Below are 24920 nucleotides of genomic sequence, written 5' to 3'. Positions count from 1 at the left end.
ACATGCAGTTTGGGTGTAAGACTTCCAAACAGAGGATCAGGCTTCACAGAGACAGGCACAACACTCAACATCAGACGCAACAGTGTGTATTCACACTACAATGAACAGAAACACCAGACATTTATACTAACAAGCAGGGCGGGAGCAACACAGGTGACTGGGATCAGGGTTAACGAGGCAGAGAGACAGAAGGGAAAACAGAGAGGCTGGATGGCAGGCAGATTACTGGAGGTGAGCAGACATTACACAAGTACTGAACACTGAACATATCAAGGTAAGAAGTAACAGATCAGAATAATAAAAACAACAAACTAATCCAGACACAAGCAGAGATAGACTGAAGCTAAGATAACAACAGCCATGGGCAAAGCTATACAGAAGTACACAGACCAGGAGTAGACATGAACTAAGGTACAGGACTAAGAAGTAAAACACTGAACTGGGAACTAAGACACCAAGAAGACAGAGACGGACATGAGTGAAACCCAAAACACAACCGACTATATAACAGATACTGGACACAGGACAGAACCCAAAACACTATGAGACAGATACTGAACTGATCAAAATATCAAAAACCCACAGAGAGCTAAACTAAACATAGCCGAAAGGCAGAATGTGACAATTTTACAGAAGTGGACAGGAGAAATACGTCACATTCTTTAAGTTAGTCACACTATTTGTGACTTTCTTTCGTCCTGCATGTGTCAGTTGCAGCTGTGTAGCTTATGCTAGACTATGTCCAATTTGTCTAGTATTATATTCAGCTCTTGGTTTGTAAAATATGACTCTGCTGCAAGTGGACTTGTCCATTTTTGCGATTGGTAATCTGCTGCTAACACCTGGGTTGACTCACCGAGCTGATAACGATCTTAATGTGACTTCGTATGTCTTCAGGAGGGACCGGTGGGCTTGGAGCTGAGAAGCACAGACAGGAAGTCAGTCAATACTGAGAGATGGACTGACATGTTGATGATTGTGTCCGGCCAGAGTTTTAAAAGCTCTGCCTAGTACTTGGCAGGAAAAACAATAATAATATAACAATATAATTTGTGTATACTCTGTGCTGTGTCTTCTGATCAGATATTAAAGCGAGTTAATACAAACAAACAAATTTGTACTTATTCCCTCACCCATTGAGAATCGGAATTGTTAAATTCTTATCAATTCCCATCACTAGTTATCTGTCTTGCATTAACGATGATATCATGTTGCTCTCCTGCTTGTACAAGTCTGAGTACAAAAAGTTACCTTCAGGTAGGATGTTGCCAGCAGCTTGGGGATAAGAACATAATATCTTAAAAGCATTGGTGGTTGCAAACTGTGCTGAAACTCTCAACTGCTGAATAAGAAAAAAAACTTGTGCGTCTGCCTGATTCATGACTCAAAACGAAAACATAAGCTATGTGTTGCCATCTGGGTAAATGATTTTTCATGACAGCATTGGTGGCTGTAAACTGTGTTTAGTTTGAACTCTCTGATCCTCTAAATAAAACATCTTCTTTCCTTCTCAAGGTGCTTTGCTTACATTTCTAAGCCCGGTGAACCCACCTTCAAACGATGTCTTTACAAACAAAGGTAGGGTATATATGCTGTTTGTATAAGTTTATTGCATGCTAATTATTATGATTGTGTATTCCTATTTTTAAAATAAAATGTTTATAAATAAATGTTGTGATTTTGAAAGTTTAGCATTGTGTGTGTGCACTGTATGCACTTTCTGAAACTAATCTTGTTAATCAAAAAAAAAATCTAAAGAAACACTAAATTACTTCTGGCATCTTCTCAGGGACCCCTGGTGTCCCTCAAGGCATCCTGGGACGGTTTCATAGGGTTTGTGAGGAGTTGGGAGAGTGTGTGTCGCTGTCGGAGGGGCGGGCAGGAATGTTGTCTGCGTCACACACACACACACAATAACAGTGTTTTTGTGATCAGCGACCTCTTTCTCTCTAATAAGGTGATTGATGAGCTATTCTTGCTGAATCTGTGTGTGTGTGTGTGTGTGTGTGTGTTTTATGTGCGTGGTCGATGACGTCAGAGGCTGAATGGGGGGCGGGGATTTGTCTGACTGGGACAAAGACAGCAGGGGGTCATTAAACACACTCACACACACACACCTTTCCTTTGGACGATGTGAACCTCTGTAGCCCCGCCCCCTTCCACAGGAAATAGTTGCTAACGACGACCCAGTAGCCACGGTGACTGTTTACGAGGAGGCGGGATGACCGAGGTCAGGGGTCGTGAGGAAGAGCGAGGGAGACAGAGAGAGAGTGAGAATCATCTGTTTGATTACAGAGAGAATACTGGAGTCTGATTCGCTCTAAGATGATGATGATGATGATGATGATGAGGTCAAAGGCATACCTGACGAGCGTCTTGTTTTTCCCGTGATTTTGCTATTGTTTATCCCGGTATCCTCCCATTAAATGCTTTCCATTTAATGTACCGTACTTTCAGCCTGTATAAAAATGCCGCACTCTCCTCCGTAAAGCCGTCATGGTTTGGGCTGTTTGGTCTGTGTTTTTGTGTTTTAGTTTGTTTTGAAATTATCAGTTTCTGGTGTTCTTTCACGATTTGACAGCTTGTAGGACCCAAATGTCAGACGCCAGAACTGGCAGGACGAGTTTCATCATTTATTGACCAAGAAGTGCACAAGTCACTGCTGAGGTCTAGAAACATAAATCCAGCGCACATCAGGCAAAACAGGATTCAAGAGGTGATTAAAAATAAGTCCACACACATGAGAGAACAGACCAGCAGGTCATGTATACAGGGCCAATGAGCCGGGAGGGAATAAACAGGTGAGACACATCAGGTGATCAGACAGGGAAGACACACACCACTTCAAACTAAAACAGGAAACAAACACCAGACACTGATCAGCTCTGAATGAACAGACACAGCTATAAAACACAGACCAAACAACCCAAAGCGTGGGGGTCCAGGATAGATGCTGCAGGGCTGCACAGAGTACTTCACTCGCATGTTGCCCTAAAAATAGATACGTGCAAACTGCAACAATGATTGGCAATGTGCGAGTAAAGACTGCAACCTGCAGTAATTCTTCTGCATCAAGGGTTAGTTAGTATATAGCATTAATATAATAGACCAGTGTAGACGGATGATTTAATGCAGCGATTCCCAAAGTGTGGTGCGTGAGCTGCCTCTATGGGGTGCGTGAAAAAATATGACGGTGTGTAGTGGTGTAATAACTAAGAAATAAAAACTTGAATTGAAACTTTCCTTTGTAAATTTATTTTCAAATTAAAAACATTATTATTAATAGTTAGTGCACAGGAAATGGCTACTCACTCACCTCCCTTCCCTTCTTCTCTCAGGCTGAGCCACCTGCGCTGTACTTTCAAATCCTTATATGGATCCTCTTTTTGTCCTTGTTTCACGACGTGTAACCAATCAGATGTGGGCGGGACATTGAAACAGTAAATAAGTAAATAAATAAACTATACATATATATATATATATATATATATATGCAAACCATATATATACAGGGTGTGGTCCTGGTCAAGACAATCTCCTGAACTCCAAACTGAATGTCAGAATGGGAAAGAAAGGTGATTTAAGCAATTTTGAGCGTGGCATGGTTGTTGGTGCCAGACGGGCCGGTCTGAGTATTTCACAATCTGCTCAGTTACTGGGATTTTCACGCACAACCATTTCTAGGGTTTACAAAGAATGGTGTGAAAAGGGAAAAACATCCAGTATGCGGCAGTCCTGTGGACGAAAATGCCTTGTTGATGCTAGAGGTCAGAGGAGAATGGGCCGACTGATTCAAGCTGATAGAAGAGCAACTTTGACTGAAATAACCACTAGTTACAACCGAGGTATGCAGCAAAGCATTTGTGAAGCCACAACACGCACAACCTTGAGGCGGATGGGCTACAACAGCAGAAGACCCCACCGGGTACCACTCATCTCCACTACAAATAGGAAAAAGAGGCTACAATTTGCAAGAGCTCACCAAAATTGGACAGTTGAAGACTGGAAAAATGTTGCCTGGTCTGATGAGTCTCGATTTCTGTTGAGACATTCAGATGGTAGAGTCAGAATTTGGCGTAAACAGAATGAGAACATGGATCCATCATGCCTTGTTACCACTGTGCAGGCTGCTGGTGGTGGTGGTGTAATGGTGTGGGGGATGTTTTCTTGGCACACTTTAGGCCCCTTAGTGCCAAATGGGCATGGTTTAAATGCCACGGCCTACCTGAGCGTTGTTTCTGACCATGTCCATCCCTTTATGGCCACCATGTACCCATCCTCTGATGGCTACTTCCAGCAGGATAATGCACCATGTCACAAAGCTCCAATCATTTCAAATTGGTTTCTTGAACATGACAATGAGTTCACTGTACTAAAATGGCCCCCACAGTCACCAGATCTCAACCCAATAGAGCATCTTTGGGATGCGGTGGAACGGGAGCTTCGCGCCCTGGATGTGCATCCCACAAATCTCCATCAACTGCAAGATGCTATCCATCAATATGGGCCAACATTTCTAAAGAATGCTTTCAGCACCTTGTTGAATCAATGCCATGTAGAATTAAGGCAGTTCTGAAGGCGAAAGGGGGTCAAACACAGTATTAGTATGGTGTTCCTAATAATCCTTTAGGTGAGTGTGTGTGTGTGTATATATATATATATATATATATATATATATATATATATTGGGGTGCAGCAACACGGTCAAGATGTAGAACGGGGTGCGTTGCCTAAAAAGTTTGGGAACCGCTGACTTAATGGATCAAAACAACCCATAGAAATGGAACAGCTGTAAGTGGAATTAATATAGAGGCCTGGTGGTAAACTACATACAAAACTGTAATGAGTGTAGTAACTATAAGTAATATATAACTATATATTAACACTATAATCTATAGTTTATACCATGAAAATAACACAGTACTTGGAATATAATATAGAATATATAAGAACATTTTTCAGAGTGCTGGCAGTGTTTGCAGGGATGGTCAAAGATGAAGAAGAGGAGGAGGAGGATGATGATTAGAGCTCCAGGTGTTTTAACTTACAGGTAAACAGGACTAGATTAGCAGCTTACACACTCAGCGACACCTGGAACCTCTCTAGACACCTTGGAACCCCCTTGAGTGATCCAGGACCTACTTGTCAGTGCTATCTGTTGCTTCTCAGTGTGAAGGAGTCTTTGAGTGGTTCCAGGGTCCTTCCTGGAGTCCCCCTCAAAGCATCCTGCTGCCACTGCAGGAAACCTACAGTATAAGCTTCCTTATCGCTCCCTGGTACCATCTCAGGTACTTATAACCCCTCAAGGAATTCCAGGCACCAACTCAGCACTCACTTTTTCAATGACGGCATGATCCTATTCAAGGACACCTGGAACCCCTTCAGTGACTCCAGACACAAATTCAATGACCTCTGACATGCCTTTAGGACCTTGAAACCCTTCAAGGACTCCAGGATCATTTTCAACCAAACATGTATCCTCCTCATGAAACCCCTCAAGGGATCATGGGATCCATTCAAAGACTCCTCATTGACCTCTGAAATCTTTTTAGGTTTTGACACCTGCTCAAGGAAACCTTTAACTCCCTCACATGCTGCAGGAAACTCGGGGCCTGAGAGTTTGACCTACGGCAGCTTAATAAAACATCTTCACTGGTTCAACAACGTTCACCGCTTTCAGAGAAAACAGAAGACAAACAGAAAGTGTCCCGGCTGTGTGCATCACTTTTTAGTGTCCCCTGGAAACACTGTGTCTCTGCTACTTGCAGCATTTCTGCAACATTTGGTTGTGCTATTTCAAGGACCTTGGAACCGCTCAAGTTCTCCAGGAAGCTTGTTCAACTACCTCTGAGTCTCTTCAAGAACTGCTAAATAACCCCCCTCAAGGTATCCTGGGACCTCCTCAAGGATCATTCCAGGCTCCTTAACAACCATTTAAATCTTCCCATGGACGTCTGAAACACCCTTCGTGATTAAAAAGTGATTTTTCACTTGTGAATGAAGGTGACTCTTTTCGTTAACCTTCGCATCTGATTGGTCGATATTTTTGTCTCTTTTTTTCCTCCAAACTTTTCAATATACGACACACACACACAGCTCTTCTATCTTTGTCTCATCCATTGACTGTGTGTGTGTGTGTGTGTGTGAGACCCGTTGTCGGGGGTAACAGTGGTAAGAATGTGTGACATCACAGCGGCGGGTTGTATATTAGCGTGCATCTGTCCTCTGCACGTAGACCACCGACCCGTCCTGACACTGAGACAGGACAGACACCAAACTTCATTCAAAAAAACGTTGCAACTTTTAGTCTGTCACGACGTCATCTGAGACCAATAATCGATCGTTTTTATTGGAAGAAAACATTTTGATTGAAAACTTTTAAGCAGTTTTCATTACTGATCGATGACCAGCAGAATATTCTGGAGGGTTTTTTTGAGGATTTTTGTTTCAAATTTGGGATTTTTGTTGGAATATTTCTCTTCACCTTTCTGTCAGTAAGTTCTGCTGCTTTTAAATCCTGTTGTACTTAACATAAAGTTCAGTGTTTAAAATGTCATCTGCTGCTGGGAGAAGGTTTAGATGATTTAATATGATTTCATCATTATAATAAAAACATAATTTAATCTCATCTGATACAGATTTTCTTTAAATCTAATCTAATGTTTTAACAATAAAATAAATTTACTTGTTGGAGCTGCTCGAGGTTATTTGTACTTTTCTCCAGTCGTTCCCAACCGACGGGTCGGGCCCCTCAAAGCGGTCACTAGATAAATCTGCTGTATTTTAGAGTTTCATCATATGTTTTAAACAGTAACTAGTAATTATATATGTATATGTAGTTATATATTAATAATATGTTACATTAATGTAGTGAAGCAAAATAAGTACTCCTCTAAAATGTGTATAAAGTTGTAGAAAATTAGTCCAAGTACCTCAAATGTGCAGTACTTGATTAAATGTACTTGGATACTTTCCAATGCTGAATATCTACCACAAACAACCTGAAGTATTTCCAGCTAACAGAGAGAGCTCCGTGTAGTTTGTAATACAAATGCAGGAGCTGTAACTTTATATTAATCAAACTGTCACACTGTGACCCTGGGGCCCCTCAGGGTCTGGGGCCCCGGGTTCACAGTGTTGCTGCTGCTGGCAAGTCTCTCACCATACATGGGTCAGGAGCATGGATCTCTGACTCATTCACTTGAGTAAAAATTTCTCATGGGCCCAAAAAGATTTTCTGGGTTTGCGTTCCACTGCACATGCTCAGTAGCGCTTTGCACCCTGGTGCCGCTCACTGGGACACCACACAGATTAAACCGTTTCAGTCACGTTTTTATGTTGTGGGAAAGTTTTACAAATATAAAACCTTCATGGATGAAACTCTGTGAGCTGTGAGGCTGCACTTATAAACAGCAGTGCTTTGAGCTAAATGCAAACAACTGTATGCTGCTGTGTGGTGGTGATGGTGCAGTGACAATGACAAGTGGAAGCTTTAAGCAGTAAACAGGGTGCAGCCCAGGCTGATGGGATGTTATTAGTTCTGCAGGGATTTGGTCACAAACCAAAGTGTTGGACACATTAACACGTTGACCTGATGATGGCGCTGGATGAAAAGTAAGAGGATCACTAAAGTTATTAGAGCTCATCCTGAGGGGAACATGAAGGTCTGAACAATATTTCATCAGAATCCATCCAACACTTTGAGGTGTTTAAGTGTGGACCAACGTGTTGGACTCAAAGAGGGGCGACCTCTGACCTTCATCTAGACCTCTGACCTTCATCTAGACCTCTGACCTTTGTCTAGACCTCTGACCTTCATCTAGACCTCTGACCTTTGTCTAGACCTCTGACCTTTGTCTAGACCTCTGACCTTCGTCTAGACCTAGACCTCCGAACTTAATCTAGTATTTTGACCTTCATCTAGACCTGGACCTTTGTCTAGACCTCTAACCTTAATCTAGTACTCTGACCTTCATCTAGTACTCTGACCTACATCTAGTACTCTGACCTTCATCTAGTACTCTGACCTACATCTAGTACTCTGACCTTCATCTAGACCTCTGACCTTTGTCTAGTACTCTGACCTTCGTCTAGACCTCTGACCTTCGTCTAGACCTAGACCTACGAACTTAATCTAGTATTTTGACCTTCATCTAGACCTCTAACCTTAATCTAGTACTCTAACCTTCATCCAGACCTCTGACCTTCATCTAGACCTCCGATCTTCATCTAGACCTCCGACCTTAATCTAGATCTCTGACCTTAATCTAGACCTCTGACCTTCATCTAGATCTCTGACCTTAATCTAGACCTCTGACCTTCATCTAGACCTCTGACCTTCATCTAGACCTCTGACCTTCGTCTAGACCTAGACCTCCGAACTTAATCTAGTACTCTGACCTTCATCTAGTACTCTGACCTTCATCTAGGCCTCTGACCTTCATCTAGTACTCTGACCTACATCTAGTACTCTGACCTTCATCTAGTACTCTGACCTACATCTAGTACTCTGACCTACATCTAGTACTCTGACCTTTGTCTAGACCTCTGACCTTTGTCTAGTACTCTGACCTTCATCTAGACCTCTGACCTTCGTCTAGACCTCTGACCTTCGTCTAGACCTCTGACCTTCGTCTAGACCTACGACCTTAATCTAGTATTTTGACCTTCATCTAGACCTCTAACCTTAATCTAGTACTCTAACCTTCATCCAGACCTCTGACCTTCATCTAGACCTCCGATCTTCATCAAGACCTCCGACCTTAATCTAGATCTCTGACCTTAATCTAGACCTCTGACCTTCATCTAGATCTCTGACCTTGATCTAGACCTCTGACCTTCGTCTAGACCTAGACCTACGAACTTAATCTAGTATTTTGACCTTCATCTAGACCTAGACCTTTGTCTAGACCTCTAACCTTCAACTAGTACTCTGACCTTCATCTAGGCCTCTGACCTACATCTAGTACTCTGACCTTCATCTAGACCTCTGACCTTCGTCTAGACCTCTGACCTTCGTCTAGACCTCTGACCTTCATCTAGATCTCTGACCTTAATCTAGACCTCTGACCTTCATCTAGATCTCTGACCTTAATCTAGACCTCTGACCTTCATCTAGACCTCTGACTGGAGACGTGCCAACACTACTCAGCCACAACATCTCCCTGAGCTTCTTTCAGTTAACACTAACCCCTCCTGACATTTTGTTCTGAAGGCTGTTCATCATTTTATGGAGTTCTAAATTACCGAAGAGGGAAAGTTAGCTCTCAGAGCTTTTTTTAACCTTTTTTAACCAGGCAAATTAGTTCAGAACAAAATATCTTATTTTCAATCACGGCCTGCAAGAAGAGGTATGTATGAATTAAGATTACGATGAGATGATTGAGACACAACATACAAGAAACGTGGAAAAATTGTTTCTTTCATGTTAACTTTCTGGGGTTTGAATGGATACAAAGACAAAGGGTTTATTAAAACATGGCAGCCCAAATGTCTCCTTACTGATGTTTTTAAATGGACCCATCAGTCATCAACAAATAATTAATGAACAGCTGATAAAGCCAACAGTTACATTTTTGCACCATTAATAAAGACAAACTCACCACAAGGTACATTTAGTAGCTGCTCCCGAGCTTTCGTTCACATCACATGATCTTCCTTCAGCAGAAAACAATGAATGAACACCTTCCAGCCAATCAGCATACAGGACAATCTGCTGCCGTGGCAATGTTTCATTTACTGAATCTTGTTTTCTGTCTGATTTTCGTCAGATTTTTGTTCCCCACGATACAAAGATGGCTGTTTCATCTTCCTCCTCCTCCTCCTCTTCTTTCATTCCTCTCCTCCTCCTCTTCCTTACTGTTGCCGTGGAGTCGAGACCTTCATCACAAAAAGACGACAAACAGGTCTGTGTAGATCATCCTCTTATTCATCCTCATCGCCATCCTCATCACATCATCATCATTATCATCACCTTCATCTGAAGATCACGCTCACTTTCTTCAAGCTCAAAATCTCATGATCCTCTCGGTCGTTGTCATCTTCATCTTCCTCATCAGTTCTGTCGTCATCTTTAACTTCTAGCCTCATTCTCAACCTTCCTGAGACTAAGCCTTCAGCTCATCTTCGTCTGTTTTGTATCTATACTCATCATTGTTTTCCCCATGTTCTTCATCATCTTTGTGTTCTTTAGCTAGGGTAGATCATCAGAACATGTTTTAAAGAAACGACCTGCTGTCACTTCTCAATAAAGATCAAAATGTTGAGTAGTTACCAGGGCCCAGTTGTTCAAAACATTTAATCTGGATCAGAAAGATCCAGATTTGGAAATCCCATGTTTTGCTATCCTGGATCACGTAACCCCTCAAACTTTTATAAAAAAAACACAAACATTTCCTTCCATTTTCAATTTCTTTAAACAGTCAGATCATCTGACCCATAACAAGTCCAAGAAAAAAATATGTAAATGCACAGTGATACACTGACCCTGATATTTTAAGCATGTGTTGTCCAATAGTTAAAATAAATAACATTCAGAGAGCAGATTTTAGCTTTCAGGAGGCAATCTCAGACTGAGGGACTGACTGGTTCACCTCTGATGATTGTGCCTCTGTAATTAATGTACAGTAATAAGGGACAGTTGAAATTAAATACAGTATTGTTGTGTGTAAACAGTGGCGGTTGTAGGCCAGTTTTATTGGGGGGCCAGTCTGGGGCCAGTTGTTTTGTCAGAGGGGTACATTCAGTCCAGGACAAAAGAGACAAAGGCAATCTTCAAGCTTTCAAAATGTCTTGTTTAGTATATGATGTTATGTTTTCGTATGTTTCAGTAAATTATAGTTATTTGTTTCAGTAACAGGATCTTTTCAGTGACGTAGTTATAATTTTATTAAATCACATTATTCAGAAGCATTCCTGTTAACTTTAGCTCAAGTTACGGTACATTCTTTGATGCAACACTTCTTTGTAACAGTATGAGCTCTAGTGTAGTCTATTTTAGCAGGAGTTTTGGGGACTATCAGAGATTAACGGCAACAGTCAGGTGACAGAGAAATAAAAATAATAAATAAAGTAATAAATAATATATAATAAAGTATCATCAGCATAGGTAATGACATTGTTAGAGGTGTGAGTGCTGCTAAGATGATGCACAGAAGGCAAGCAGAGGTCAAAAAGTAGAGGAGCTCCACACTCAGTACAAAACCTGTTTGTGGCGTCTAGAGTGACGGCTTAATGCTGGCTAAAGTGAAAGATGTGAAGATGAGGGTAGGGGTGGGCTAGCTACAACCAACATTATCTGAAGTGTTTATTGTATTTTGGGGTTATTATACTACTACTGTAACTTTGTAGCTAATATTGTACTTATAATTATTATTATTATCATTATTAATAAAAACTTTCGGATGTGTGAGGATATGAAATCACGATGGAAATATGTACTTTTGTTTCAGGGCATAAATATTAGTGTGCAGAAAGCACATGCTCTTCAGAGAGGTGCTGAGACTCTGCGCAGATTGGTGATCTATTACATTGATTAATTTACAAATAAACGTCATTTTAAACCTTCTCTTTCCTCAGGTCTTAAACTCTCTGTTCGGCCCTCGTCTCGCTTCTCTCATCTTGGCCCCGCCCAACTCTGATGACATCACAGAGGGCTCAGCTGGACTCCCTGCCCCCTCACCCAGGGTATTCGCCGCGGGTCACGGTGCTGCGAAGGGATTGGCTGGCAGACGGGAGGCGGTCCCTCGCTTCTTCCTTGACTTCCTCCAGCGACAGTCCAAGATGAGGAGGCGGAGCAGGAAGTCGATGGTGGGAGGGAGGGGATGCTTCGGGATGAAGATGGACCGCATCGGCTCCATCAGTGGGCTGGGTTGTTAGACCCCGTCCTGCAGACCGCTATGTTAAATTTTACTGACCAGACAGGCTGACTCCGCCTGTCTTTTGAACTTGTGATGTCACTACAGGTGACCACGAGCTGACCCTGCATGACCTCTGACCTCCAGGAACCCCAAGGCCTCCGGTCAGAGACTTTGTGTTGGAACTTTACTAACGAAGGACTAAACTAAACTAAACTAAAGGGAACACACCTGTTTTAGACACAGGTAGACATCAGAGGAAACGGAGGTTCCCTCCTAGCTCCCCTGGAATCCTATTAATGACCCCTGACCCCTGAACTCTGACCTCTGACCCCTGGCTGCAACACAGCCAGCAGAACACTGTGTGTGTGTAAGAGAGACAACCATGTGTTAAACATGCTGATGAGTGTGTGTGTGTGTGCGAGTGTGTGTGAGGATTTGACGGCAGTCTGACTGCACGCTGCAATAAAATGAGAAACTTCAACTTGGCTCACGTTGCTTTATTGGACAGTAAGTTAGTACATTTACTCCACTGCTGTACTTAAGTACAACAGTGAGGTACTTGTACTTTACTCAGGTCTTTTCTTTTCATGCTACTTTCTTCTTCTACTCCACATCTCAGAAAGAAATATTATACACTCACTGGCCACTTTATTAGGTACACCTTGCTAGTACTGGGTTGGCCCCCCATATATATATATATATATATATATATATATATATATATATATATATATATATATATATATATATATATATATATATATATATATGTTTATATATAAAGTGAAAAGTGGTTTAGACATAAAGGCTCAGACTTTGAGCATTAAGGTCTTAAATTACTACTTTCTGTAGAAATTCTGTGAAAAAGTGTAAGGGGCTTTATTTATACACAAAATTCCAGTGGAGATGACAATTAAAAATGTAAAAAATATAATGGAAATAATGCTGTAATCAGTTGCTTGTTTTTATAGCTTAAGTTACATTTTTCCAGTTTTTTTATTGTTCAAATAAACCTTTCTCATAGTATTTTAATTTGTTATTTAACATTTCTTGTCACAAGAAACTGTATTTATCAAAATATTTTTAACAAATGCTTTCATAAAGTGCTGGGAAAACGACCCCAGAGTAAATGGGTACTGTAAAAAAAAAACACATTTGTAGTAGAGAAATACTTTATTGTAGTACTTTCCTGCTCTAAATCACACTTTAAACAGAATAAAATTGTACTTGATTTCATGGAATGGCACTTAAACAGCACCTTAAATTACATAACCCCGTATGCAAAACTGTGGTGTCTTTTATAATATGATGTTGAAAATTGTGTTGTATTGTCTCTAATTTAATGTTTAGCTGTGTCAGCTAGACGACCTGCCGGGGACTACAGATGTAAAGCCTCAAGACTAACTTTGGCATATTCACATTGCTGAAAAGCTAAGATGTCCATTAATATGCACCGTCCTTTTTAAATAAATAAAAAAATGACACCTATGTATATCCTGTATATACCACACACCAATCAGCCTTCAGATTAAGCCCACTGACAGGTGAAGTGAATAACACTGATGATCTGGAACCTGTCAGAGTTGATGTGTTAGTCCCGTTATTACAAACAGAATTATATACAGGAATTTCAAAATGACATTTAATTAAAAAGAAATAAATCAATGTTTCCCAGCATATTAAACACACAGGACCCTGCTGCCATGATAAATGATTCAATGGACTTTCTGAAGTTGTAAATGAAAGATGCATGACAGCGATAACTTGTTCTAGAAACACCATCTGCCTTGGTGAGGGGGAACATAACTTGTCCTCGTCCACAGAGGGACATAAGGCTGATGATGTTCACCGCCATTATCGAGTCCATCCTCACCTCCTCCATCACCATCTGGTACGCTGCTGCCACCGCCAGCGACAAGGGCAGGCTGCAGCGCATCATTCGCTCTGCAGAGAAGAATCTTCCTTCTCTTCAGGACCTGTACGCCTCGAGGACTCTGAGGCGAGCAGGAAGGATTGAAGCTGACCCCTCGCACCCCAGACAAAAACTGTTTCAGACCCCCGCCCCCCCCCAGGTTAATGTTTGCACAACACATCAGATCTGAATGTGATTCTTCTATTGCAATAATGTAAATACTAAACTCATATTTTTAGATATCTTGTTATCATTGTTGCTGTTGCCAAAACAAATTGCTCAGATGTGTAAAAACACTTAAATCTGATTCTGGTTTTGCCAGATTGCTGATCAGTGAGACCAGTAATCAAGAAATAAAAGCTCTCTCTGGTCCATGAATGAGACCAGGACGCCGCGTGTTGTCCTTAATATAATAATTAATAATATTCACTCCGATCAGAAAGAAGATGTTTAATGATTTTCGACTGACAAACGTGACTGAAACATCTCGCGGCATCTACACTAGAGGGCAGCGGGGAGACACTTTGGATCTGGTTGTCCCCTGTCACGTGACGGGGCCCTTGGCTTCAGGGTTAGCTCGCTCGGCTAGCAGCTTCACTCGGACGCTGTCCGCCTCACAACACAGACCCGATCCTCGGCACGGATTCCCGTCCTAGCAGGACCTTTTCACCGGCACCGCCTCCTCCTGATACTCGGCTGTAGTTCCCGGCTCCTCCTTGTTCTCCGTCCTCCTGGTCCCGGTCCAGACCCGGTCGGCAAACCCGAATCATGTCGGCGGTGCAGAGGATGAAAGTGGCGAACGAGCGGCACAGCAAGACCATCACACAGCGGGGACACGTCCAGAAAACATCGGTACTGACAGCCGGGCTGCGTGGGCTAAACTGATTTAAAACATATCAGTTTATCTCTTTTAAATGCACAATAAATCCGCTTTAGTTCAGGTTTTATACGTTAAAATGCGAGACAAGTTCTGGAGGCAGCTCGGGTTTGACAGAGCTAACGTTAGCATTAGCATTAGCAACGACACACGGGGGGTCGATTTTGCACAGTCCAACATTAATAAGATAAAAGCGCGTTTAAATATTCTTGCAGATTATAGATGACGGAAAAACAAATGAAATGCTGGCCTGTGGCATGAAGTGACTGGTTAATGTGGATGAAATGAAAGAGAGCCAGACTCCATTCAGAAATCTGCCACATTAATGTGGTTTTGCGTGTGGAGTCACAAACGCTAAATAAATACGGTGATATATCACATGATACTTTTGTTTGATTGCCTTGTCTTTAACTCGGCATAAACAAAAGTTAAATGTATATCGTTTGTTAACCGTTTCTCGCGTACATTTTTGCTGTAAACACCGCGGTGGGCGGAGGCGCGGCGTGCAACGTTACGAACACAATACTAAAGATTCAGAGAGAGGGTTTGAAAAAGTCTGATTTTGCAAAGTTTGCATAAGCCGAATTTAAGGAGAGCTTCCAACGCGTTGTATTAACGTAAACTATTGTTCTTTAAATTGTATTTACTTTTGTAAACATAAAACGCAGCATTAAATATACGGATTTCTCAATGGAGTTTGTGATGAGCTCTGTTAGCATGGTGGTGTCAGCTGTAACAGCATTGTGTGCCCAATGAAACCATCTCTGACATGAGTGTGTTTATGGTAGGCTAGCTAATTAGGCCAGACCAACACTTTGGAGAGCAGTAAAAGAAAATGATAGTGGTTTGACTTAAAGATTTCATGATTCTGACTTAATTTTGATTTATTTTGACTCAGCATGAGTGTTTATTTGTAGCCCTCCTAATATATTTTCTCTCTTCCTGTGGGGAAACGACTAAAGGGGCCGATTAAGTAAGTGAGGCCCGTGAGCTCAGCCGTGACCTGATGATCACAGCTGCTGTCAGTTTGTTGTTACTTTGTCGCCGTGCTGCGAACAGAGCGACGCCACCCTGCTGATTAACAGCAGCAGAGTGAGAGGAAAACACCACAGCAGAACATCTCCCGCCGCCTGCAGGATTTATACTAGTTACTGTGTTGTTTTCCCAGAAGGAAGAAGTGAGCAGCCATGTTTGTTAGTCTAAAAGAGGCTTTGTTTACCTGGTGCGCACTAATAAATGTGTAATATTGTGTGTTTCAGCGGCCAGTAAACGAGGAGAAGTCTCCGGTGGGTCCGTGGCTGCTGGCGCTCTTCGTCTTCGTGGTTTGTGGGTCAGGTGAGTGTCACCTGCAGGTATCACACAGGTATCGCGTGTGATAACGGACGCACTGCTGTTAAGCAGCTCTGCTTCCTGCACAGCTCATCTCATCTAAATGGGTTTCCTGCAGAGCTGCGTCTCGGTGTCACACGCTCCTTACTCACGCATATCAGGCCTTAAATGCTGTTAGATTTTTTAATTTATGGGGTTTTATTATTTAATTACAAGCATCTGATGCTTGTGTGCTGAAGTCAGTTCTGACCTGCAGACAGAGAGTGAAGATGATTTTTATTTATTCAGTGTCATTTAGCAGGGACAGTGTACATTAATAAAACATAATGTAAATGAGACTGTTTTTCATCTGTAGTCCCTGTAACAGTGGTTACACAGTCAAGCTAAAAAAACTAAGAAATATAAAGTATAACATATTTCATACATTTTAAAACAAGTCATACTTTATGAAAGCATGAAACAAAATGAGTTGGAAGAAAATATTAATCTTCACTTTATTAAAAAAATATGCAACATGCAGCCCAAAGCTCAGAACATGAATTAATTATTAAAGAATCCTTCACTCTGCTGTCAGGAAACAAGTGTCAGCAAACTAAAAGCCTCTAAATGCTTTAACTTTAACACATTGTCTGCAGAAATCTTCCCACATGTTCTTTACGTGGTTAGTTTCACATCTGGTAGCTCAAACTCGCTCACCTGTGTTTTAAAGTGTCAACTCACGCCGCTTGTGAGCACCTGTGCCAAACCATTACTCTGAGAGCAACAACACGGATCCAGATGTGACTCGTTTTGCACTATTGGCTGCAGCAGTGTGTGTACTCTGTGTGCTGTAATAAAACAACCAAACGGCGAGGAGACACGCCGTTATCTTTAGTCCAGCCCACTTTGGACGGGCGGAGGATGTAAAGTATCTCTGAAGTGACTTGTTGCATCTCTTGCAGAGGTCACGGACACGTAGCTCTGCTCTTATCTTAAGTGAAACCGCAGCAGCTCCTCGGCTGTGAACACGTCTTTTATCAGAAAGATGAACTCGTTCTTCAGTTGAAACTCAAACTGTGTCCTCCGAACTCACACAGGCTAAATTATTTTTTTGTACTTCTCACCCTCAACGGTCGCCATCTTGGCTACATAACAAGAAGGGACGACCATCGTATTTTCAAATTGGCGGCAGAGATTGAAAAAGTACAAGCACGTTAATAAAATATTTAATTGAAGTGCAGATATTTTGGTGACAAATCGTCATGTCCAGAGCACAACAGCCGTGTTTGATTCGAGACGCTGCCCTAGGCTAGTAAGTAAGTACACAGTGTACTACGTGTTGGGGTACTAACGGGAGTATCTGAAGTGAGACGCAGTTTGACTGAAGTGAGCCTAGCTTAGCACAAAGACAGGAAGCAGGAGGAAACACACTGTGCTGTGATAGGCCAGTATAAAAACTATACGAATATAAATGTTTTAAATCAGACATTTCTTCAATTCAAAGCAAAAAGCAATTAAAACTGTAACAGACTGTATTTGAAAGTTTTGTGTAGAACCTTTTCAACTTGTTGTATTGTTCTACTTGTTCTGGATGTTTGTTCTTGTACCGGAACCAGATACACAAACAACTCCTCAGCTAAGTTAATGTGATGAAAATGGGTTAAACAGTCTGCGGTTGAGCGTCTCAGCGGTGGACAGTCCATTATTTTGGGTTGCTGCGACCTACAGCTTATTTTTCTTTTGCTGCATTTTAAAAGCGTTCTCACTCCCAGACTCGTCACATATGGACGCATGGTCAAGACCCATCGCCGTCAGTTTGTAACGGGCTGGGGACCCCTATAGCGTCATAGTTCAACGCAGTGGGGGAAGCCCTGTAGCATCAGTTTTTGACGGTAAAGGCAGGTATATGATATTTAATAGAAAAGGGGTGGATGGAGGGCCAGAACCCCGACTTTGAACCAGGAGACCGGGATTCGTGTCCCGTGTGAATCAAAAAATCAACATTAAATATTTTAATTTAAGTTACGCAAATTACGTAGATTGCGCAAGTTACGGAAGTGACGGAAGTTAACATTCGTGTTAACTGATATTTACCGCAGAGCCAAAAACATCTATAAATGATGCTAAAGGGCTAACCAGCGCGTTAAAAGGCGACGCCAAAGGGCCTTGACCAAGCGTCCACATGTGACGAGCGAGAACATGTTGGCATTTCCTGTGAGTCGACGTTGAGCCACAAACTCCACCTTTGTGCGGGTGACTGTGATGGGCTAACGTCGCTGTTAGCGCCGCTCTCGGTTAGCGGCCCACCGTAGAGCTGGCATCCAATCACAGGGACGCGTGCAAGTGTTCTAGCCAATCACAGCACAGTAGGGCTGCCAGAGGGAAAAAATAATGCGGGGGAAACTGTTAGCTTAGCATCAACCTTCTGACAACTGCAACTGATTTACTGTGTGTGTGTGTGTGTGTGTGTGTGTGTGTCTTGCAGCCATCTTCCAGATCATCCAGAGCATCAGGCAGGGCATGTGATGACCTTCAACCCCTGGAGCAGAGTCACATGGGGGGGAGGGGGTGCACGTCGTCATCATGACCCGCCTACCGCACGCACACTCACAGACACACACAAACAGACACACACTTGTTCCTGTGGAGTTTAAATCTGAGCTGTTTTTTCTTCCTACCTAACCCAACCCCTCTCTCTGTCTGCAGTAAATCAGATGTGTGTTGTTTTTTTTTTTACGTCCTTCACTGTCGATGAAGCTGATCAGATATTGGTTATTGATTGCTTGTCAGATGAAGTCTTAACTCCCCCTCCTGTCGGTCTGACGCAGTCGTCCAGCTGCTTTTTACTCCCCCCGCCGGTTTGTCGCTGACGTTTGGCTGAAGCCGATGTGTCTTTTTGATTTAAAGGAGCCGCTGACTTTTTATCTCATCACCCACAGATCCCGTAAACCGCTGCTGAGCCTGACTTTTATTAAACCCGTCCGTAAGTTTCAGGTGGATCTCCGCTCCGTGGACCCAGTTTGTGGTCGTTTACTGTGAATTTCTCTTCTTTATTAAATACTCGGCTGAGTTTTAACGAACAAATAAAGGCTGCTCGCTGCGAAAGAACAAATAAAACACCTGCTGGATTCAGGATCCTCTCTCTGCCAGACGCACCCCCATCAGCGTTAAGCTGCTGTGAGTATTTCACATTAATGTTCATGCACAGAAGTGAGAAGCTGGAGGAAACAGTTTTTTCTAGATCAGTTAAATAATAACATTTCTCTGCTGAAGTCAGTTATACTAATATAAACCGAAGTCACATTTTGGCTCAAAGGGTTTTAAAGTCGACACTCAAACGTTTAGATAAAACTGAAATAATCAGGAGTGAAAAGAGGTAAAAATCCAGGTGGGTGTTCTGCTCTCACTGAAGTTTTATTTAAAGCTCCAAAGGGCTCCAATGACTCGATGTGCAGCTGTTTGAACAGACTGTCATGTGGCTGGGAGTGAAATGATTTAAATTAAAATATACAGAACAGCAGCAGTCAGTGAATAAACAGCCGGGGTGTGAAATGAATAAATGTTAATTTAATAATAATAATGTAAATGTTTTAATGCAGGGTTCTGTTGGATTTTCTTTGTGGACAGTTTACAACTTTCAGAACAAGACGTCTAAAGCATAAAATACAACGATAAAAAACCTCAAAGACGAATAAATGGAGAAGTTCTCAGCTGAAAAATAAACTTTCTTTCCTCTCTTTCTGTCGGCAGCAGCGGTGGTGTGAAGCTCAGGATCTGTGTGTAATGGAATAAAAGCAGCAGTTTGTTGAAAAATGTTTTCCAGAAAGGATAAAAAAAAAAAAAAGAAGTGGTTTTTAAATGAATTAAAATCGCCCCTCAGATTAAATCTGACGTCGTGGCTTCGGTCAAACTGCGGCTGCGTTGACTTGAGGAGACTGTGAGCTGCTGGTTTTTAAAGCAGCTGCTGGTTCAGGTTTTGGAAAGGTGAAGCGGTCAGAGAGGTGAAGAGCTCAGCGAGCCTCCTGCTGGACGACATGCTCCGCTTTTATACAAAATAAAACCACATATTTTTCTCTACACGCCTCTGATCTCTGTGTCCTGCTTTTGGTTTGTGACTCCGGATCCTTGATTATAAAGACTTTCTCTGTTTGTTATGAAGGAGAAGATGAAGGCTTTTATTAATGCAACGTTCTGACCTACGCAGCCTTCGTCAGACAAAGAAAAGAAACCAAACATCTTCACACAGTTAGATCATGTGAAACAAAACAACATCTGTCAGTAGCCATGTTTTCATCTAGTCAAGCGAATTTTAACTGGACTTTTGAAATGTCGCAAAAAAGGAAATGCTAAATATGTGCGTTTCCTTCAGCTGGTTTGGAGCAGATAAACCAGGCAAGGTGTAGTTATGTCAGGAGCTGACGTTGCACGTGGCTGCAGCAGTATGGGGCTGCAAACGAGGAACAAAACCAACGTCATGGATCTGAGAAAAATGGAGGGAGGTCCTCAGGAATGTGTTTCAAGCTTGCAAACTGCTACCAGACAGTGAAAAGGACGCAAAGAACTGTAGTCCATAAAGGACAAATGTGACTTTAAGCATCTTTACAGTTTATGCTAAATAAACATATATATATATATATAATATATCCATCCATCGTCAACCGCTTATCCTGCGTACAGGGTCACAGAGGGCTCGAGCCAATCCCAGTTTACATCGGGCGAAAGGCGGGGTTCACCCTGGACAGGTCGCCAGTCCATCGCAGGGCCACACATAGACAGACAACCTCACGCTGTCATTCACACCTAAGGACAAATCAACCTAGGCCGCATGTCTTTGGACGGTGGGAGGAACCCCCGCAGACACAGGGAGAACATGCAACCCGCGACCTTCTTGCTGTGAGGCGACAGTGCTAACCACTGCACCACAATCTATTGTTGCACGTTAACGCAGTTTTTAAAAATTATTATTTTGAAAGTCTGTTGCTCACTGGCTCTGAATACACATACAGTCAAACCATGGGTCACAGGAGAGGTGGGATTTCGATCAGCCTGCAAATAACCTTCCCAAACAAGCAGCGGAGAGGCTTCTGCAGGTTCTCAGGTGAACAGACAGGGAGACAGCGCAGGCGCTCTATGGACAGTAACCATGGCAACGGCTTCTGTGCGCTACCCAGCTGTAGTCTTTTTAACTTAAATTAAAATGATACATAACTTTACCTGATAGGTCTGCATCTAGTTTCCCTCCTGTTGATGTCCTGATAACTATTTAGATTGTGGAAACTCACAGTTTCTCAGTCTCTCAGATTTCTGCAGCGCGTCGTGTACAAAAAGTTAAAGACAATTCAACTTCGGCAGCAGGCGGCCGAGTGCGTGAGGCGAGCGCGTGGGTGTGCGTGAGGCGAGCACGAGCGCGACAGTTTCACGGGAACACACCCAGTAGACCTTGTGCTGGACCACTTCACCTCACAGTAACAGGGACACTTGGTACTGAACGCAGACTGTTTCTGCTGCTCCCTGATAAAAGAAAAATGTTTCTGCTGATACCTGCTCAGAAAAAAACCCAAGAAAACTGGACTCTAATGGTAACTTGTTTCAACAAGCTAGATAAAAGGTAATTCCCTGGCAATAGGTTAGGTTTAATATTTGATTTGATCACATTAATGTTTTAAGTTTTGATTTACAAGAAATATTTTATTGCTACTGTGTAAAGGGAATACTGCTGGTAAAAAGCACCTTATTTGTTTAGTGTTTGCAAACCACATGTTATTGCACTTTTGTGTATATAGCAGTACATTTAAATCAAAAGTGTGCAATACACTACTTTAGAATTCGTTATTCAATTTTGCACGTAACAATGTGATTAATCGCAAGAAAATCACATTAAAATTTTTAATCACTCATAAGCTGTAGCACTAATACATATCTATATCTATCTATATATATATATATATATATATATAAGCTAGCTTCACCTGATAGGCCCTATATATATCAAGGCAAAGAAAATAATTTGAAAATGTAAAGTAGCAGTAGAAATACATTTAATTACTTTTACATGCGTCATGATGTTGCTGCTTTTTTAAATAATCTTGCGTGACTGAAAGTCACGAAGGTCATTAACCAAAAAGGAAGTTACATAATTTTGTTTCCATTGCTCAACATGTTTTCTCAGTTGCTTCAGTTTTTCAAGTTAAATTTAGCTGACAGTCGTATTAGTTAATTAAAACTGAAATAATTAATTAATGATTAAGTAATTGACATTTATTTTGATAATCCTTTAAGTCTTTTGTCATTTCTGGTTCGATCAGCTTCTCAAATAAAAGGTTTTGCAGTTTTTCTTTAGCTTTATGACTGACAAAACTGAATAACTTTTCGTTTTGGACGGTTGTTTGGTCAAGACAGACGTTTTGAAGACGTCACTTAATATATTAAATTAAGGTTTGTTTTCTTTAGATTAAGTTACTTTGTGGATTTGCATGTTTTCTGATCAAATGAGCCTTTATCATCGTCATGTGTTAGTTAACATTTCTCGGTTTTTAAAAAGTGATTGGGACAAAAACAGCCACTCCAAAAAGTGGTGAGGACGAGTCCCCAGCGGGGTAAATGACAACCATGCAGGAATCTGATGAGTCCACGTTTCTCACTTAAAAGTCTTGGAGCTCTAACAAATGTTTCCTTCCTCAGAGAACATTTGCAAAGCAGATTTTTTAAGTATTTAAATCCCGCATTGTTTACTAGCTGCTGTCGTCTTTGTCTTTCAGTGGAATAATGTGAAACCACTCCAGACTGTATTCCTCATTTATGAGACCTGGGGGTTGCCGCTTGGGTAAAACGTTGAAAACGCCTTTAATAAATATATAATGTTTATTTATTTAACGTTAATACAACTTAACACTGCAGAACTTAAAAACCTGAAATGTTAAGTTGAAACATGATCAGAGTATTGGCAGGCTTCCCAGCGTGCGTTGCTCAGTTATCTCCAGAGACGAAGGAAACTCCTGTTTTGTCTCTGTAACTTTGGTACAAAGTGGCTCAGAGAGCAGCTATTAGTGTTGGCTGCAGTGTTTAAGAAGAGGGAAGCAGAGGACTGTAAGCAGGATTTGATCTTATCCAGGTAACTTCGGGATTAACTCTGGGTTTTCAGTACCACGAAGGTGGTTCACTTCTTACCAGGGTAGATCTCATGCTGAACGGCTAACCTGCTCCGGAGCAGGTTGTGTTCCAGATAAGAGATCAACTCTCTGAAGATTTAAAGCCTCAGGCTATTGTTCCCTACAGGTTTTTACAGTAGCCTACAGCAGGATAAGCCTACTTAGTGCTTTGAAATGTATTTAATAATTTTCATTTGCTCCCAGTTTGTTTCACACAGCCTGACGCAGCCGTTAAAATAAATAGGTTTTATTTTCCTTATGTGAGGCTGAATAGGCTATTATGGTTTGGTAGGGATATTGAAATACGTTTCATTGTTTTATTACGTTAATTTAGAACAATGTTTGGCACACTTTTGAGTGTGTTAAATAAATTAATCAAATTTTTGAAGTGACGACAAGTTTTTTAAAGTGATCGGGGAACGACCCGTGTCTTTTAATGTGGGAAAACGACACCCAGTCGAGCTGAAACAATAAGGCAGATATTTTCATACAGCTCATAAAAATCAACGCACTATTATAGACTGTTCATTTAGACATTCACACTGTCGGTGATTTTCTGTCTCCCTGCGTGTGTCAGATGCTACTGTTGTATTTCTGTAGTGTTACAGTTTAACCCTCGTGCATAAAATATGACCCTCTGCTGACAGTGGACTTGTTCATGTCTGCGATTGGTCATCTGCTGCTAACACCGCCTCTTTTATGTGAACGCGCTCCCGGCTGGATTGGGAAACCCTGGGTTGATTTACCGAGTTGATAACCAGCTTCGTGGTGCCGCTTATCCCGATCGCGATTGTTCGGGTTAGTTAAACCAGATAACGAAAACACATCCTGGGCATGTTGAACTCGCTTCGTGGTCCAGGCCCCAGGTAGAGTAAACTGAGCAGGGGAAGCTGGAAGGGACGTTTCTTTTTCTGAGGTGAAACAAGTGAGAACTGAAAGGGTCTGAAGTGAAAGCATTGAATGGAGTTGAAGTGTTGGCGGAGCAGATGAACTCATTTAAACAGGCAGTGCTTGTCGAAGCATCAGCCGGTTGCTCCTTCAAACTTTGCTACACTTTTGTTTTTTATCTGTTTTTTCCGGATTTATTGACAAAACATTCGTTACCTCTGACATAAATCCAGTCATTGGAAGATGAAGACGGGTTTTTTGGATTAAAGAGCAGCAGTCCACGATCCACCCGGCCCAAACAACTGGACCAGGCGCCTTGGCGGGTGCAGTGATCGCTCAGAGGAGGGGAAAGAGAACCAGGAGAGGAGCCATGCTGGACTTAATTCTGCTCCTAAACAGCCAGTCTGGACAAAATGGGACTCATAGTGACCAGATAACGGAATACAGAGACTGTTGTGCCCACATCGTTACAGAGACCTGCCGCATCAACATCCCGGATCGAGCACTCGGCAGGTGGTCCATGTTCAGAGCTGTCAGTGCAAGACTCTGGCAAGTTGAGAGGAAGTGGACTCTGTGTTTTACATCAATGATGGTGCTCAAAGTCAAGATGGTGTGGTGTATAACATATGTGCATCTGGCCATTACGTGTATCCGGCCATTACAGTTTAACATAATGCTCTGCAGCTGGTGAGAGGGACAGTGAACCCTTATGGGGAAGTAATGATTGATGGGTGCAGTGTTAGGGGAAGTAGAAATTAGGTATAAAGAGATTAGTGTGTATAAAGAGATTAGTGTGTATGAAGGGACTGTACCCTTCTGTGGTGTCTAATAGATGGTTACACTTATTTTACAGCACTGTGCCCTTATATGGTTTTTAGCAGAGACCTAAACATGTCCTATATAAGCTGTGTTCGATGTACAGAGAGACA

General features: G+C 41.9%; 3 protein-coding genes across 3 annotated transcripts in view; 2 read left to right on the top strand and 1 right to left on the bottom strand.

Annotated features, from left to right (window-relative positions):
- The window catches only part of LOC119912613 (butyrophilin-like protein 2), a 566400-nt gene that overhangs the window by 433458 nt on the left and 108022 nt on the right, over window positions 1-24920 (bottom strand). The gene's annotated exons all lie outside the window — the stretch shown is intronic.
- On the top strand, window positions 9775-12339 carry LOC119912732 (C-type natriuretic peptide 2-like). Its single transcript, XM_038732027.1, has 2 exons — window positions 9775-9905; window positions 11578-12339. Exons 1-2 carry the CDS (start codon window positions 9795-9797, stop codon window positions 11875-11877), a joined length of 411 nt encoding a protein of 136 aa, XP_038587955.1. The 5' UTR covers window positions 9775-9794; the 3' UTR covers window positions 11878-12339.
- On the top strand, window positions 14336-20034 carry LOC119912737 (stress-associated endoplasmic reticulum protein 1-like). Its single transcript, XM_038732032.1, has 3 exons — window positions 14336-14622; window positions 15907-15982; window positions 18441-20034. Exons 1-3 carry the CDS (start codon window positions 14539-14541, stop codon window positions 18479-18481), a joined length of 201 nt encoding a protein of 66 aa, XP_038587960.1. The 5' UTR covers window positions 14336-14538; the 3' UTR covers window positions 18482-20034.

Source organism: Micropterus salmoides, unplaced genomic scaffold, assembly GCF_014851395.1.
Source record: "Micropterus salmoides isolate LMB-PRFRI ecotype aquatic unplaced genomic scaffold, ASM1485139v1 Ms_hic_scaffold_2, whole genome shotgun sequence".
NCBI classification, from domain to species: domain Eukaryota; kingdom Metazoa; phylum Chordata; class Actinopteri; order Centrarchiformes; family Centrarchidae; genus Micropterus; species Micropterus salmoides.
This window is presented reverse-complemented; position numbering and strand designations above follow the sequence as displayed.